The sequence below is a fragment of the Miniopterus schreibersii genome (genome assembly GCF_964146895.1).
Source record: "Miniopterus schreibersii genome assembly, chromosome: 13".
NCBI classification, from domain to species: Eukaryota; Metazoa; Chordata; class Mammalia; order Chiroptera; family Miniopteridae; genus Miniopterus; species Miniopterus schreibersii.
In genome coordinates, this window is record NC_138113.1 from 38,588,517 (window position 1) to 38,604,950 (window position 16,434).

The window sequence follows — 16,434 nt, forward strand, 5'->3', positions numbered from 1 at the left end:
GATGCAAATTATATCAAAGCATCATTGTTAATCTCTTTGGGAAGAATGTTTATTACAAATTGTTCTAATCATGATAAAACATGTTCAGTGCTTTTTTTGATATATGCCTTCAGGTTTCCAGTGACTGAAAGATCACTTTAGTTTTGGCTTGATATTTTGTAAAAAAACAGCCTTTGGTCAAACTATTGAATACTTTTCTTCTCTCTAAAGAAACACCATGGTCAGGCTTTAAGATACCACTATCTGTACCTCTATCTATAGTGGTATCTCTATCTAGCTATACTGGTCCAGCGCACAGTGACTGTCATTACCCCCAATTAAATGCTGCCTTTCCCCCCCTTGCAGATTAGGTACACTACTATTTTGTAGAGAGCTGATGTCGAGCTCTTTTCCCCATCCTTTCTTTCTTACCTTGTGGGTTTTTGGTTATCAATACAGGAATAGGGTCAAACTCATCTTCTGCCACCTTGTCCGAGCCCTCAGGGACATCAAAACCTGAGATGAGATTACTATCTTCTGCAGCTTAATACAGAATGCAAGTATACAAGCAGAAACAATAGAAGCAGAGATTAGCAAATGAGAGAACATGTAAGAGGCACAAAGTTCCCAACTGTACAATCAATGCCATTTTTAAAGATGAAAATGCTTATTTTCCTGAGTTGAAATAAAAGTAGCAAAATTGGAAAACTTAGGAAAATAGAAAAAATGCTTTAGTGCTGGCCACGTGAAGACTTTCATACACGATGAGGGAGAAGCGTTATAGGATGAATTCTTTCTAAAATTGTAAGACCATTCATTGTAGTTACTGTGAGGTATTTCTTCAATGCCAGTAATTCACAAAGGCAGATAAATTAGTCATTTATCTTCTTTATTGAGAAAACAGAGGCCTGACTAATAATATCTGAAAACCATGGATGGGGCAATTTCTCTTTACAAAGCAACTGCTATGTACAAGGCAAACAAATGCTGCTGAAAGGACTCACTGCCCTTTGATTGGGAAAAAAACTTTCAAATAACTGATGCCTCGGGGGATGTTGGGGCACAAGATCACATGCACTGAGATTTCCAGCAGAAGCCTGTTAGAATATTCTTCTCCCTTCTAATTAAAGCTAACCTACCAGCGAGTGCTAGCTGAGCGCCTATTTTGCAAGTACTGCTCCTCTGTAATTACACGTTGCCGCTGACAAACTCCTGCCAGACATATCTGGTTAAGAGGTAACTTCTTTCTAAATGCTCTATAAAAACATAATCATTTCAATGCTATGAAGGGTAAAAACAAAAGCTCAGCTATTACCACTGCAAACCACAAGCTAATTATTTTTCAGTCATCTTGGGGAGGCTTCCTTTTTGAATTTCCTTCAGAGAGGACTTTTAAACTCTTCCTTTTCTATGTATTTGCTCCTTCTAGAAAATCACATTCACTACCCAAGCACTGAAAGAAGGTTAGTGAATGCACTGTGCCTATCACTTTCACAAACTACTCACTGAAAAGAACTCACTCAATGCAAACTATTTCTGTCCAGCAGAATGACAAACCAGTATCAACCTAAGACTAAGAAGTGAAAATGGTAGATTAAAAAGAGAAATCCAGTAATCAATTGTGACTCAAATGTTAACTAAAATTCAGAACTTTTACAAATTCAATTTTTGAGGGCTGACTTTTGAGGAATGATACCTATTTATTAGTAGCCAAAAATTTTACATCATATTTGATGAAACATTTTTAAGTTCTAAGGCCAAGTATCATATTAATACAGTCAGTGACTAAATCAACTCAACCATCTACATGAGCTGTCTTCACTAGATCACATGGAATATCTGTATTCCAGGTGACTGTTAGGAAGCAATACCTCTACCAACTTACTGTCTAAGCCTTATTAAATACTCTTTCTGAGAGGGACTATAACACAGTGGCTGAGAATACAAGCTCAGGTTTTCCACATAAGGTGGTTAAAACACTTCACTAGCAAAGACTTTTGGTAAGGAAAAATTTCAGGAGTTGTTCAGTTCTCCTCTAAGGATACATGTCAGCTCAAGAAGAAGAAAGCATTTACCTTTATGGGCTGGAGCAGAGATCGCTATGGGGGCAAACTCTTCCAGAAGGTCAGTAGTAGGGTTAGAAAGCAGAGAGCAATCGATCAGGGAATCTTCCCCGGTGAGAGAATCTGAATCCAGATTAACAGCATCCCAGGTCAGTGATGGCATTAAATGGCACATACAACAACATCACGAGATTAGACCTTAGCCTTTAAGTTACTGCATTTACATGTCATACATATAAGCCGAGGCAGGGGAAAGAAAAGCAAAAGAAACATGTTACGCACTGTGGATTTCATCTACAGAAACATGTATTTCTAGATCCTCTTAACCCTAATATGTAAATACTGAAGAATTTTTTGCTCAGAGGTTGCTGGATAAGCAAGCATGTGATTTGGATGCCAATAAAAGCTTAGCAGCTCAGTTCTCAGCAAATGTCATTTGGGAAAAAGAACTTTGCAACTAAAGAATTTCACTTACACTTTCCCTAAACATTGATAGAAAAAAGTGGCTATAGAATAGGTGTCCAATATGACTAGAAGGGGGTTGTACCTGGCTTATTATTAGTGGAATATTACATGATTAAACAGTACTTTCTAGAACTCAACCAGATTCCTATTCAAAATAGAATGAATACTACTTGCCTCTTACTAGTAGTATTCTTAAAATCTGAATTGCTCCTTTGAATACATAATATTGCTCTTAGTTAAAGAACAGAAGGAAGACAAAATTCAGAGTTCAGGTATTTCAATACATGAATTATTTTCTGGAAAGTTTTCTAGAAGAAAATAGCCAAGTAAGCACAAAGAAGAGAAACCCTATTGTCTTCTGTGTTAATTTTTCTAAACCTGGATGAGTTAATTTTCATACTTCCTAGACTTCTAATGGTTTCTGTTCTAATTTAGGAAATCGGACACTTTTATCAAGGTAATTATGAACTCAAAAAAAAAATGAAGGTTATCACCTGTATTTATGGGCAGTTAATAAGGAAGTCCACTAAGAGTGAACTTTGAAATTAGGATGAAAGTAATGCTGGAACCAGGGAAGATTTCAACTTTGCCTACAGTTAATAGCAAATCACCTCTAGCTGATTAGAGCACAGTGTTAGGAACAAAATGTTAACATCCAGAACATGAGCTCCATGGACATCACTGTTAGAGGGGAAAGGCTGCTCAGTAACCTGGAGGAATTAAGGGCATCCTTACTGCTCAGCAGAGTGCTTTAATTAAGGAGGTGGAAGGAATCTGCCACCAGTGAAAAAATCTTAAATAAAGACTGTAATCAGAGAAAGCCCAGCGATTACTCTACAAAGAACATGGCTCCAAAAAAAATACTCTGCTTTTCAAGGAGGAAACACATCACTCAGTACCTAGAAGCTGGGGCTGTAACAATACAGGGCATCCCTTCTGGGAAGAACTAACCAGGCTGCAAAATAAGCCCAGGACCATCTGTCGCGGGTGGAAAGACTGGCTCTGAGGCTCACCACACGGAGCAGGCCCCGCCGCCGCGGACTCCTGACTGACCTGTGCGGTTCGAGGTCACAGACTCCGTCTGAGATGGGAGGCGCTGGGGCACCGGGGGCTCCAGTCCTGGTATGAGACTCTCAACAGCAACATCAGCTTTTTCTTTTGTAACAGAGCATTAAAAAAGGAGAATAAAGGGTAAGGGAAAGGGAGTCAGAGGTCTTTGGACAATCCTGTGAAGGCTTCCCCTACAGGTTTCTAAAGTGCCAGGCTTGGGCGAGATGGACAGCACATTAAGTTACTTTATTTCAGCTGCTCTGAGTATCTGGGCTTCACTGATTAAGCACGTCTGTGCAAAGTTAACCACTCCGGCTAGTCTCGGGGATTCTGTTTTTACAGATAAATGCAGAATGAGAGCCATCCAGATGTATCTCTTCCACCTTAGAAGACACAGATTGAAAGGTACCTTAATATCTTCTGGTAATTTTGCTTTTCTTAAGGGATAAACTTGGGAGCCTTTCACATGCTCTGTGCCTTGCAAAGGCCACTAGTCCATCTCAAATCCCACCCCAAGATGCAGCTGGGAGGTATTCTACCCTGTGCAACATCCCCCAGCTAGAGGACCATCTCTCTGTAGGGTCATGGTCTCTCTGAGTTCTAGGACTTTGTGCCCCTGAAGTACAGGTGCCCTGGGCATTTTGTAGGTCTTGCCTACCATACGGTTGGAGCACAGAGAAACGTAAGGGCAAGCAGACCAAGCCCCTGCCCTGGTTTCTACTCCTGAGGCTTCACCACCAGGCATGTGTTTTCTCAGTTACCAATACCTGGCACATACAGAGGCCTTCTAAAGAAGAATCTGCTCAAGGTAAGGTCCAGCTCAAAACCAACTTTTTTCAAGAAGCTTTTGTAACTAAATGTGGATTTTCCCACATTCCTCCTCATTCATAAAACATCACTCTAGAAACCTCAGGCTATCAAGAAAGGCAAAAAATAACAGTGATGTGCACCTGGTACAGAGAAAACACTTCATTTGAGGTGCTAACAAACAAGATTAAATAACCTTGGCTCCTTGGTGGCATTTCCACTCCTGACCAGGGCTATTCACAAGGGATCTGTTAACCAGTTAGCTAACATTCTTGAAACAGACACACATCATGCAGTACTGAAGAAACAGAGATGGCGACTTTACCAATTACAGCATCGGAAGTGCTACCAAAAGGATCTGTCATAGGCAAGAGGTCAGGGAGCAGAAGAGAAGTGTCAGGAGATTTGAGTCCCTCAATTAGCTTTTCTAGGTTGGGCAGAGAGGTAAAGAGAAAGCAACATGCAATTAGATATTAAAGCAAGCTTGTCATTTTCCATTTTCTATGCAAATACATTTTAGGGGTCAACATTTTGTATGGATTCATCATAAAAATAATGTTAGTATCCTGTTAAAAATAGGCTTTCAAAGTTTGAAGTTTGAACTGATTATTTCCCTAATTGAAGCAGTCACTCTGTGAGGCATTCAAGATGCTGCCCTAGGTTTGACAGTTTTAAAATTTGAGGTATAATTTTCACTGAATAAAAGTCATCAACTTTAAGTGTATAATTTGATTAATTTTAACAAATGTCCACATTCATATAAGCACCACTGAAATAATGATGTAGAACATTTCCATCACCCCAGCAAGTACCTTTGTGCCCCTTTCTAATCAATGCCTTCTTGCTCCTGGACCCTGGCAACAACTGATCTGCTTTTGTCCCGAGAGTTTGCCTTTCCTAGGATTTCTATAAATGGAACCATACAGTATGTAGTCTTTTCTGTCTGGTTGTCCTCATTTACCATAATGCTTTTGGGATTCCTCTACACTGTGGCATGTATTGGCAGTTTGTTCCATTCTATTGCTGGGAGGTGTTCCACTGTATGAATGTACATTTTGTTGACTCATTCACTAGTTGATGGACATTTGGTTGTTTCCAGTTTTTAGCTATTAAAAATAAAGCTGCCACAAGCATATGCATATGTCTTTGTGTATTCATATCCCTTCCAGGGCTTAGTTTTGAATCTTTTTTTTTTTTTACTTGCATTTAGAAATGGTTTATAACTCACCAAGAGAATATAATAAACCATGGCCAAGTTAACTTCAACAATCATTTACTGCTTGCCAACCTAGAGTCTGTGACATGCTGGTACTTATTATTTTAAGGCTGAATCTCACAAAAGTCACTTAAGCCTGCAGAAGTATTACTTTTGATGTCTTGTAACTAAGGAACAAAAGGATAACAGAAGCCACCAGATTTGTCACACCTGATAGCTTAATATGTGATAATTTGTACACATTAAGGTTCCTTCCAAAATAATTCCTTTAACCCTGATCCATCAACCACTATCCATTTACCTTTAACCTATTAAAGGTAGAGGACTATCTTGAAACAAAATAAATCACAGAATTGTGTAGAAAGGGAATTAAGAGCTCATACTTCCCTTTACTTACAAGGAGACTGAGGTCACATAAATTCTGTAACTTGCCCAGTTAAAGGCCTATCAACAACGTTTTTTCTATCACTGAAATAAAATGCCATTAAGATAAAACTAAAAGTGTTAGAAAAAAAGAATCGACTTAAAATTCGCTTTTAATTATGTATGTGTACATAACATTTTAATGGATCTTCTAGGCCATCAGGAATTGAGATAAGTACAGGCTAAATTGATACTGACTGAGGGATAGAAACCAAATTTTACGTGATTTGTAAGTTAGGTGATCTATAACTACACAAATGGAACAAAATAATGAATTTTAGTGTCTTGGCAAGATAATTTGCTTTGGTACTATTAACACAATGCAGAAAAAGACACTTTATTATGTGAAACCGATTTACCACCCTTGGAATACATGGCGTGTAGCTATCTTTGAATTAAATAGCATGCTACATTTCTCATTTATGCCTGATTTATATTAAAGAAAGGAATCGAAAAGGAAGCTTCTCAACAGAAGGGAAAAAACCCCAGGGCACTAACCAAGTATACAGAATAATCACATCAGCATTAATCTAGAACTATGTGTAATATTTTATTATAAGAAAATATGTTAAAATATCTTTGACAATTTTCAGCATCCTGGCAAAAATAAGATGGTTTTCCCAAAAAGTCTAATTTTTTATTCTGAACATTGGTTTCTGTTTTATTCCTCCCAAAAGCTTCTCTCACTTAAAAAAAAAAAAAGTAATTGTTTCTTTCACTTTTAGCACTCACATATTTGCAATCTTGTAAAGCAATGGATAAAAAGTAAAGACCCAAAATTACTTGCCTGTTTATCTTGGTGCCAAACCTCAGGCTAGCATTCTTCCAGTCTGAATTCTAGCCTCTCCAGGGACCCAGTGTGACTATGGGGTAGTCCCTTAAACTTCTGACACTACCTCCTCAGCTGTCAAATGCAGAAACCTCCCCACACCTTTTTGCATTGGTCACTTAAATACCATCATCTCCTCAAAGTCCACAACCCCCCCCTCCCCGCCAACATTCTGGAGCACTCTGGACTCACTGAAACCTTCTGGAGCACTCTGCACTCACTGCTCTTGTAGTCCTTACAGTCTGACTTAAGGTAGGGAAGGTGTTTTATCAATCTCTGTACCCCAGTTCTCAGTTCCCTCTAGCTAACTGTTACACCAGGGAGGTGGGGATGATAGAGGGTCAGCTGGAAATAGGTTCTTTAACAAGAATCGATTTTATTAGCCATAAGCAAAAAGTATGTAAGAGGGTTAAAAAGTACATGTGTGCATGCATGTGTACATGTGTTGTGTGATGAGATGAAATGGAGTGAGATGCCAAATTTAGGGAGGCTTGCTTTCTGACCGAACCTCATAGTAACAGGCTACTCACGTAGGTAACCTGTATGGTCCCTGCTGCTTGGGAATGCTCAAATACTGGAACTGTGGCAGGGAGGGGCAGGGGACAAATTAATACCAGGCAGAAAACTAGAAGTGAGAGTATAAGGCTATAGCATCTGAAGGCATGTGTAAAAGCAGCTTCTTTCACTCCCAGTACTCAAAGTGGGAAGAAAAGGCACTCAGTTATTCAGTGCTGGTCCCCAGGCAACATTATAACAACATTCATCACTTACATTTGGCGAGTTCAATGTAAAACATTGTCATTTATCATCCACAAAAAAACCTGGGTTTGGGAATAACACAGAATTGAGGAGAATGGAGATCAGAGACTATGAGAATGTATGACTTGCCCACAGTCACAGATGGGACGTGGTAGAGCCTGGACTGGGCTTTCACATGCTGCCTACAGGTCTGCCTACCTCCATCAACACAGGACAAATGAAAGACGTTGGCACTGGAAGGAACCTCGAATCCTATCCAATTAGCCTTGTTATTTGCAGATGAAGAAATCAGCTTCAGAAAAGTAAAACAACTTGCCTAAGAGCTTCTGGCATGAACACCACAGAGCCAGTTGGATTAGGACCCAGATCTTCTATGCACTAGAGATTCACTCCTTTGGCTTAACTAAGGCCTTGATTGCTTTAAAATGTAAATATTCTTGGAAGAGGTCACATTTAAAGTTATCATTGGTTATTTTTGGTCACTATAAATGAAGAACTTGAGGACAGGATATAAAAGGAGGCACAGGAAAGGCTATAGGAGGCTGGTAGTCTATAAATCACAGTCTGGAGGCTTCTCGTGTGCATCAAGGGTGGCCTTGGTAGCTTTTGTTTTATGAATTCTGTCCTCTCTTACAGTTTTATAAAAACACTACGAGGCATGTATCATGATGGGGATGGGAAGATGGATGGGGAAGAGCAGTGCAGAGAAGAGGGTGGCAAATTTAGGAAACTGTGCTGGAAGAGGTCTTTAAGATCCAAAACCTTGATCGAGCTCCACATCGGCATATCACGGCTTGTTGACATGTAACGAATAGAGACTTTTTAAAATTTTACATGAATCATGGAAAATGACTTCTCTCGATACAAAAGCAAAACCCATTTTCTCAGAGAGTTTACACTGAAATGTACAGACTCACACCCTAATTCTCAATTAAACAAGGTGAGAGGCCAGTAAAACCCAGAGAGACCAGAAACAATTCATTAACTGCATTTTGCAATGATTTAATCTTCCTAAGAAATATTTTACAAGAGTTTCCCATTTCCATTGTGCTAGATTCACAAGTACATGACCCTGTCATATTCCATTCTCCAATTCTGGACAGAAGAAAATGGTCCAGTTCTGAGGCTGACTCTGATCATTTAAGTTAGTTACCTAGTTTACCTAAGCATTGGTTTTCTCACTTGTAAAAAAAGGCTAAAAACTACTTTAAAGGGCTGTCAGAAATTAATGGGTGTATTTATAAGAATTAATGTGTGTGTGTATAAATTGAAGGGCTTGGTACATAAAAGGAGGTTAACCTTTCTTTTAGGACTAGATGAGGGATCAGCAAACCACCCAGGCCTGAGGTCACAGTAGTGAAGATGGGTGGAGCTCCATTCTCACTCTCAAACCCTGGTATGAGATCAGAATAAGCAGAACTCTGAATAAAGTGAAATGTGAGGAGGCAGGCAGCATGGTCTAACAGAGAGGAAGAAAAGGTAATAAGACAAGAGACCTGAGCTCTGTACTAAGTTTGTATGACACTTTGGGCAAATCGTTATCTTTCTCTGGATCTAAGTTTTCCTACTGATAAAATGAAGATAAACGTAAAGGTCCTATCTACCTCTAAATGTCAATCACCCAACATGAACAAAAAAGTAGGAAGTAGGAACTGGTTATTTAGAAGACGGATTGTTGAGAGATAAAACTGGAGATCTGAACTGGTAATACAGGCAGGTGGTAAAATGACTGGCCCCAAGGTAGCAGGTTTGGAAAATGCAGGGCTGACTAATCATGCTGTTCAACATGCAAACAGCCCCGGCAGGCACAGCCCAGAGAGCAGGATAAGAAGGGGGCACTATCGAAGCTTGCTCCTCATTTGAGAAATAGAACTTTAACGGTTTGATCCCTATTACAAAAGCAATACATGTTTATTGTGGAAAACTTGGGAAATACAGATAAGTCAAAGGATAAAGGTAAGAACTACGCATAATCTCACTTCTAGAGAAAAACACACTCTTAAAACTTTAAATAAATACGCTTCTAATCACTTCAAATAAATTCTAACCATTTGATAACTATTTGAGCATACTCATGTCTTCTTAGAATAATTTTTTAGAAAAGAATTGTGAAGTCAAAGAGAAAATAAACTCTTAAAGGTTTTTGTTATAAACTGCCAAACTGTCCTCCTAAAAGTTGAACTGACTGATGTTCCCCCTAGCAGGATCTGAGCATGCCTGTTTTCTTATACCTTCACCAAGCCTGAGGTGCTAGGGTGTTTTTCCATCTTTACCAATCTGACAACAGAAGCTGCAGCATCTCATTGTTTTAAAATTGGGTCTTCTTGTATTCATCATGATGATAAGCTTTCTAAAAATATATTTACTGGTAATTTATTTTTGGTCTTTTATGAATTGTCTGCTCATGGTTTTCTGTTGGTGGTGTTTTCCAATTGCATACCCATTTAGTATACTCAGTTCTTTCTCAAGTTTCTAGGGTTCCCAATTAAAAATAAGTCAGGTTAAGAGCCTGGAGAAGCACTGAAATCAAGGTTAAAAGACTGAGAAGGTGAACCCTTGAAGAACAGTACATGAAGAATTAGTTAACCTGGGCAATGTAAATGGAGAGTGCTTTGAAAGGAGAGGATTGTTAGTACTTTCAAATTAAGGAAGGAGGCGAGACAGCACCTCCATCTCTTCTCTTAAACATAGTGGCACTGGTGACTAGGGAAAGAGATAAGCAAATCACTGCTAGAGTTGGAGGTAGGAATTATTCCATTTCAGATTCTTCTCTTTTTTTAAAAAAATATGTTTTATTGATTTTGGAAAGAGAGGAGGGGGGAGGGAGAGAGAGAAAAACTGATGAGAAAGAAACTAGCATCAAGCCCACAACCTGGGTATGTACTCTGACCAGCGACCTCTAGGCGCATGGGACGACACTCAACCAACTGAGCCACACTGGCCAGGGCATCAGATTCTTCTCTTATACCTCTCCTCTCAAGACTTAGCTATTAAAAATATCAACTACAAGGCAAGAAGGTAATAAATCCTTCATAAACCAGTCGAAGCTAGATAATCAAAACCATTTCCCATCATGAGACTGGGATGTACTGCAAGTTGTGAGTTTTCTTTCTTTTAAAATATTGAAAGAGGCCCTGGCCAGATAGTTCAGTTAGTTAGTGTAGTCCTGATATACTAACCCGATATGCGGGTTCAATATTGGGTCAGGCACATACAAAAAAACCCCAATGAATGCATAAATAAATGGAACAACAAATCAATTCTCCTCTTTCTCTAACATCAATAAATAAATTTTAAAAATGTATCAAATAGAGGATAAGTCTATCTGTTTATATAGGCTATAAGACTAAGGGCTTGCTCAAGGCCCATTCCAATCCTAATTAGCAACACAGCCATGAGGAACAAAGCAGGCTGAACCAACCAACATGGAAGGGCTTGATGTGAGCCCTATGAAAAGGAATGATTTGGCTGCCACACCTTGGTGGCTTTGGAAATTGACATCTTCTCTAACTTGGGTGTAAGCCCTGCAGTCTTGTGATGAGAGATGCTGTTTTTAACATCTAGTCACTCTAAATAGTTCCTATCACTGAGAAACCAGACACTAAAATCTGTAACAGCTGCAAGTTAGAAGCAAAAGTCAACAGCCAGTTTATTCTAGAGAACTGAATTTGCAGGAAGATAAACTTTACAGAGTAAAGACATATACTATGAGCAACCTTGGACTTTTTAATATGGAAGATCAGGAGACAGGAGAGATAACAATAAGGAAGGTAAGGATGGCAGCCAGCTTGCTCTAGTGGCTCCCAGGCTCACCTCCATAACCCTTCAAAATTTATCTCTACAACCTGGAGTGGACATCCTGAACCACCTGGTGCATGTACCTGGCCCCTCATCCTTAATCCAGAGGGCTCCTGTGACAGCTGCAGAGCACAGCAACTTGCTTAGCTTCATCCTCTGGCCTGTGCTAAAAGGCCACCCTTCCAGCTTCCACAGCCCATGGGCTATCTAGGTAAGAGCAGTGCAAGACCCTGAAGTGGTGTCAAAGGAAGAACGCCTCAATAATCCCTTTTTCTTGTCTGATCCCATGACTGCCACATCGGGGAGGAAAAAGAGGTCAGTAGGATCCAGCTTGAGTTTGCAACCCGTCCCTTTCCAGCCTTTGCTTGAAACTGGCCTGTCTAGGTACTGACAGATTTGATTACTTTCTTCTCTTTTCTTTAACTACACTTTACTGAATCATTCTTCAGTGGTTTTAGATATTTTTGACCTACATTCACCCTCCAGGTCCAGCAAGCTATGTTACATGATACGACCTGATCAAGACAAGTTTTTGCTTCCTCTTTAGAAGGGTCAACAAATTGCCTACAGAAATAAAAACTGTCTTGGTACTCTAGCTACAGTCTGACTTGGTAGGGAGAGGGTATGAATATCACAATCACTTCCAATCTTGAGGCAATCAATCAAATGCCTTTAGCATTTTGGGGAAAAAGAAAAAACCAAGCAGATCTTATCAGTTTAAGAACAGGAATCAGCAGAGGTAAAAATGGGAGAAAAGGAAAACTAGCAGAAGCAAAATGACCACCAGATGCTTCCAAGGAGCTGGATCTATTTGCTTTTTCAGAGAGACTGAGAGAGGTGAGAAAAAGTGGCTTCTGTTCCTCACATTACCCTCTTCCTCCCCCGAAAGGATGGGGAGGAGAGCAGGAAAAGAAATCTTTGGCATTCAGAAACTGCAAATTATGTTTCAAAAGTGGTTTCGATCAGAGCACACTAACCATTTCTTACTTCTTTGGATTGCTCACTTAAAAAGTAGGATACGGTGAATGTAAGGGGATATTCGAATTCATGCAGTCTGCTTTACTCCCATGATGAAGAGCCAAGTTCAGAAGGTTTTCAGGTAGTGGAAGAGCCAGGGAGGGAGGCCAGGTCTCTTGACTCACATTTCCTATCAACTCCATTATGCATTTTTATATTATAAAAGTATATTAGAGGAAAATAGAAATGATAGAAAGTCACTCATTTATCTAATCGTCATACCATAACCATTATTCCCATTTTGTTCTTTTATTACATGCTTATAAGTTTCCCCTCCATATTGTTATAATCATATTAAACTAATATGGAATTCAGATCCTTTTCATGGAGTCTTTAAAGTAACTCTCAAGAGGCTCTGGGACATAATTATCAAGCTGGTCAACCTCAGCTCAGTTCTATTTACCTACCTGGTGCATCAGGTACTTGAAGAGGAATGAAAGGATCAGATACACTTAGAAGTGGAAGGTTAGAATCCACAGTCTGCCCACCCTTCTTTTTTTCAGCTGGAGTTGGTTGGAGGAGAAGGAAGGATCAAGGAGAGAAAAAAAGAGAAAAGCAGAAAATATCAAGTAAATCTAGATGAATTTACCACCTATTAACCCAACAACTCAAGTTATAGAACAAGTCTAAAGGCAGAGGTAGGATAAAGAGGGATGAGTGGATATAATACAGTATAACAGCAAAGTATGAATAAGATATAATATGGTCCTTGCAACATATTCTAAAATGAAATTAATGATAAAACTAGGATATTCATACATCTGAAATTCCACTTCTTCCTTATGTGGAAGTCCACGGTGATCTGTTTCAGAATTCCTATAACAACCACTGTTCACATTGCACATTTTGGCACACAAGCAAACGCTGTCTATTATGTAATCTAGCACACATTATAGGTATTTCCTATGTACCCATTACCTTCTTGAGGATGTTGTATCATCAAATGTCTAAAACAATGCTAGGCAGACAGACAAGAAGAGACAGAAATAGACTTCTTGCCTCCTGCAAGGTCAAACAACCCCTAACCTCTGAACTATCTCTAACATACTAGTGCTCATTCTATATTTGGCAAACTTTTAGGTTTACAGAAATTTATGCACCCTACGGGATATCAGAGTTTAAAGGATCTTAGGATTTTCTAGTATAATTTTCTTACTTTTCAGAAAAGAAAATAAAACCCAGAAGTTAAGAAATTAGCCAGAGGTCCACCAGTAGACCCAGGGTCAGAACGCAGGTCTCTCTGCTTCTACTTTACCAATTTTTACGATGCACTTTAATATTCAGTTTGTTCATAAATTAAAATCTCATTTTAATGGATTTTTAAAAAGCTTTTTATTTTCAAATAATTATGGAATCATAGGAAGTTGCTATACATTGAATCCTGTGAACCTTCAAATAGCTTCTCTCCGTGGTGAGATCTACCACTATATATAGTACAGTAGCATTGACACTGGCATATTGCCGTTAACTTTACTTTATTCACTTTTCCTATGCACGTGCTTGTTTGTGTGTATATACAGTTCCTTGCGATTGGATCCTACACAGGACTAGTACAAGCACCACAACAATGATACAGAACCATTCTATCAAAAAAATGTTATTAAAGTGAGTTTTTTACTAAACTTCTTTAAAGGCAGACGAAGGAAGAGAAAGGTAAAAACCTGCTCCTAAGTGTCTGAAATATTTTAAATGAGACGCAATGAAATGTATTTTAAAAAGAGAATTATAAAACTAAATATATAGTATAGTTCATTTTTGAAAAGAGTATATATGCAGAAATAAAATTATGGACATAATACTGTAAATGTCAGCAATGCTTTCCTCTCAAAGTAGGGTCACAAGTTTTTTATCCTGCTTTTTCGGGCTTTTAGCAATTTTTCCAAAATTTCACAAATGAATGTGTATAATAACTTAGCAACAGAAAAGCATTTTAAATAAAGAGGCACAATGTCAACTTTTAAACTTCTGTCTCCAATGTATGGATACAGTTCATGAACATTTTTGTAGCTTTTACCATAAAAATGTTTAAAACAACCTTTGTGCCATCCTTCCCAACTTATTACCAAATTTCCTGGTTATTTCCTCCCTTGGTCAGTCAGAAGGTTTAAAATCAGGGAACAGTCTGAGTTTGATTAGAAAACTTATAGGAAATGGTATACTTCATACAAATGACGACATTAATTTCTAGGATTTAGATATAATTTTCTTTCATTTGGAAAGAAGGTGTTACATAAAAAAAGTTCACTGCACAAACAAGAAAGAAGGGAACATACTAAATATTCATTAAAAAGGCTGAATAAAATGAAGAAGATATGAAGGTGCTTTATCATGTTTAGTGTCACTGATTTATAAGATTCTTGAGATGTGGTCATTACCACGTTTCTGAGCTGGACTGCCCAGGTATAAATTTTTATTCTGTCATTCTGCAACTGTGGCTTTGAGACACTTCACCCCTTGTGGGCTGCTGTGAGAATCACCTGAGATAACGTGTAAAAAAGTACTTACCCAGTGGGCTTAGCATACAGTATGCACCCAATATATGCTTGCTGTATTACTGTCATAACTTTACTCAAATATGTCTTTTTGGCTGGACTTTTAAGTCCCTTTAAAAAAAAATAATGCCATTTACAGATTCCAAAGTAAGCATAAAGGAGGAGAAGAGGCAAAAGCAAAAACAAAAAACAACTTTAAACATAACAGTGTTGATACAAATAAATAAACAAAACATAACCATGTGTGACAAGGGTTAGGCAGGAAAACTGGGAGTGGATGGAAAATGACTGGGGACCTGTCATTAACATTGGTGAATCCATGCTCCTATCCTTTGGCAAAAAGCAACCCTTTTCACTCATTCAACAAGTCTGTGCTGAGCCAAACACTGTACTAAATTCTGGGATTCAGCAGCAAAGAAGTCTTTTCTAGAGCTTATTCTATGACCCCCCCCCCCCCTTTCTTGGGAAACTATCCTACTCAGAAGCACAGTTGGTCATCATTGTGATGCGCTATCTCAAGGGCAATGGTCAATGCTTTATACATTTGGTATATTTAGTCAACTATTTTGTATATCAAACTTTAAGCATTTTAAACCAGACCAAAATATCAATGAATTTAAAAATTATATAAACCAGACAAGAAAGCTAAAAATAAAAAATAACACACAAAATATTTAACTACTTAATTTTAAAAAGTATACCTCCTAAATAACTCCGAAATAATAACGAGAACATCATATGAAGATTTATGGAATATAATTAAAATTTCAGTTTTTTTCTTAGAGGCAAACACACACCTGTTAGAAAGCACTCTCAGTAAACAGTGTGATCCTCAAAGGTTGGGGTAGGGTGGGCAAGTGAAGGGGGAAGGAGCAAAGAGAATACTGGAATATATGTGGAACATTTATTCCTGGAGATTATAATTAACCTCCCTCTCCACACTCAGGCTGGTTGAAAATCACTGTTACATTGGGAGGAAATTTCTAAATACTTTCATTAACTTTTTTAAAGAATTCAAAAAATTTTTTACTATGTGTTCCTCCTGATATTGACAAAGCAAACCTGAGAAAAACAGGGAATTGTAGTCTAGAAGATAAAAGCAAAAGTTAACGAATTAGAAGACAGAAGAACAGTGGATTTTACAGATCTAGATGTCTTTGAAAGATATTAAAAAAGCAAATCTCTACCTAGAATTACTAAGAAAAAGAGACATCCAAATACATACAATTAAAATTGATACAATAAAGAAAATAGTATAATTCTATTTTATTTTAAAACTGCAGATAATTTTCTAGGAAGATATTACTAAATGTGCCTCATTAATTGACAGAAAACCCAAGGAAGGAAGTTCTGGAGCCAAGGGTTGCTGCCCCAGCTTTGCCACTCACTAGCTATGGGATCCTGGAAAAGAGACCAATCTGCTCCTCACCACAACTGTAACTGATGAGGGGACGATGTACCGACCTTAGTGGGTTGAGAGGGTCAGAGGAGATAATACTCTTATAGGACAAATGACAAATTGGGGAAAATGTTTAC

General features: G+C 38.4%; 1 protein-coding gene across 7 annotated transcripts in view; it reads right to left on the bottom strand.

Annotated features, from left to right (window-relative positions):
* The window catches only part of AAK1 (AP2 associated kinase 1), a 139,625-nt gene that overhangs the window by 14,691 nt on the left and 108,500 nt on the right, over nt 1–16,434 (bottom strand). For 3 of the 7 annotated variants that reach the window (XM_081156681.1, XM_081156687.1, XM_081156686.1), the window contains 5 exons: nt 12,814–12,909; nt 4,690–4,791; nt 3,561–3,662; nt 2,055–2,165; nt 412–522 (listed from right to left, as the gene is read on the bottom strand). The exons of 2 other annotated variants lie outside the window; for them this stretch is intronic. In XM_081156681.1, the coding sequence (XP_081012807.1) occupies nt 412–522; nt 2,055–2,165; nt 3,561–3,662; nt 4,690–4,791; nt 12,814–12,909 (522 nt within the window). The remainder of the gene's footprint in view (nt 1–411; nt 523–2,054; nt 2,166–3,560; nt 3,663–4,689; nt 4,792–12,813; nt 12,910–16,434) is intronic. 2 more of the 7 variants (XM_081156682.1, XM_081156683.1) reach the window with 2 other exon arrangements.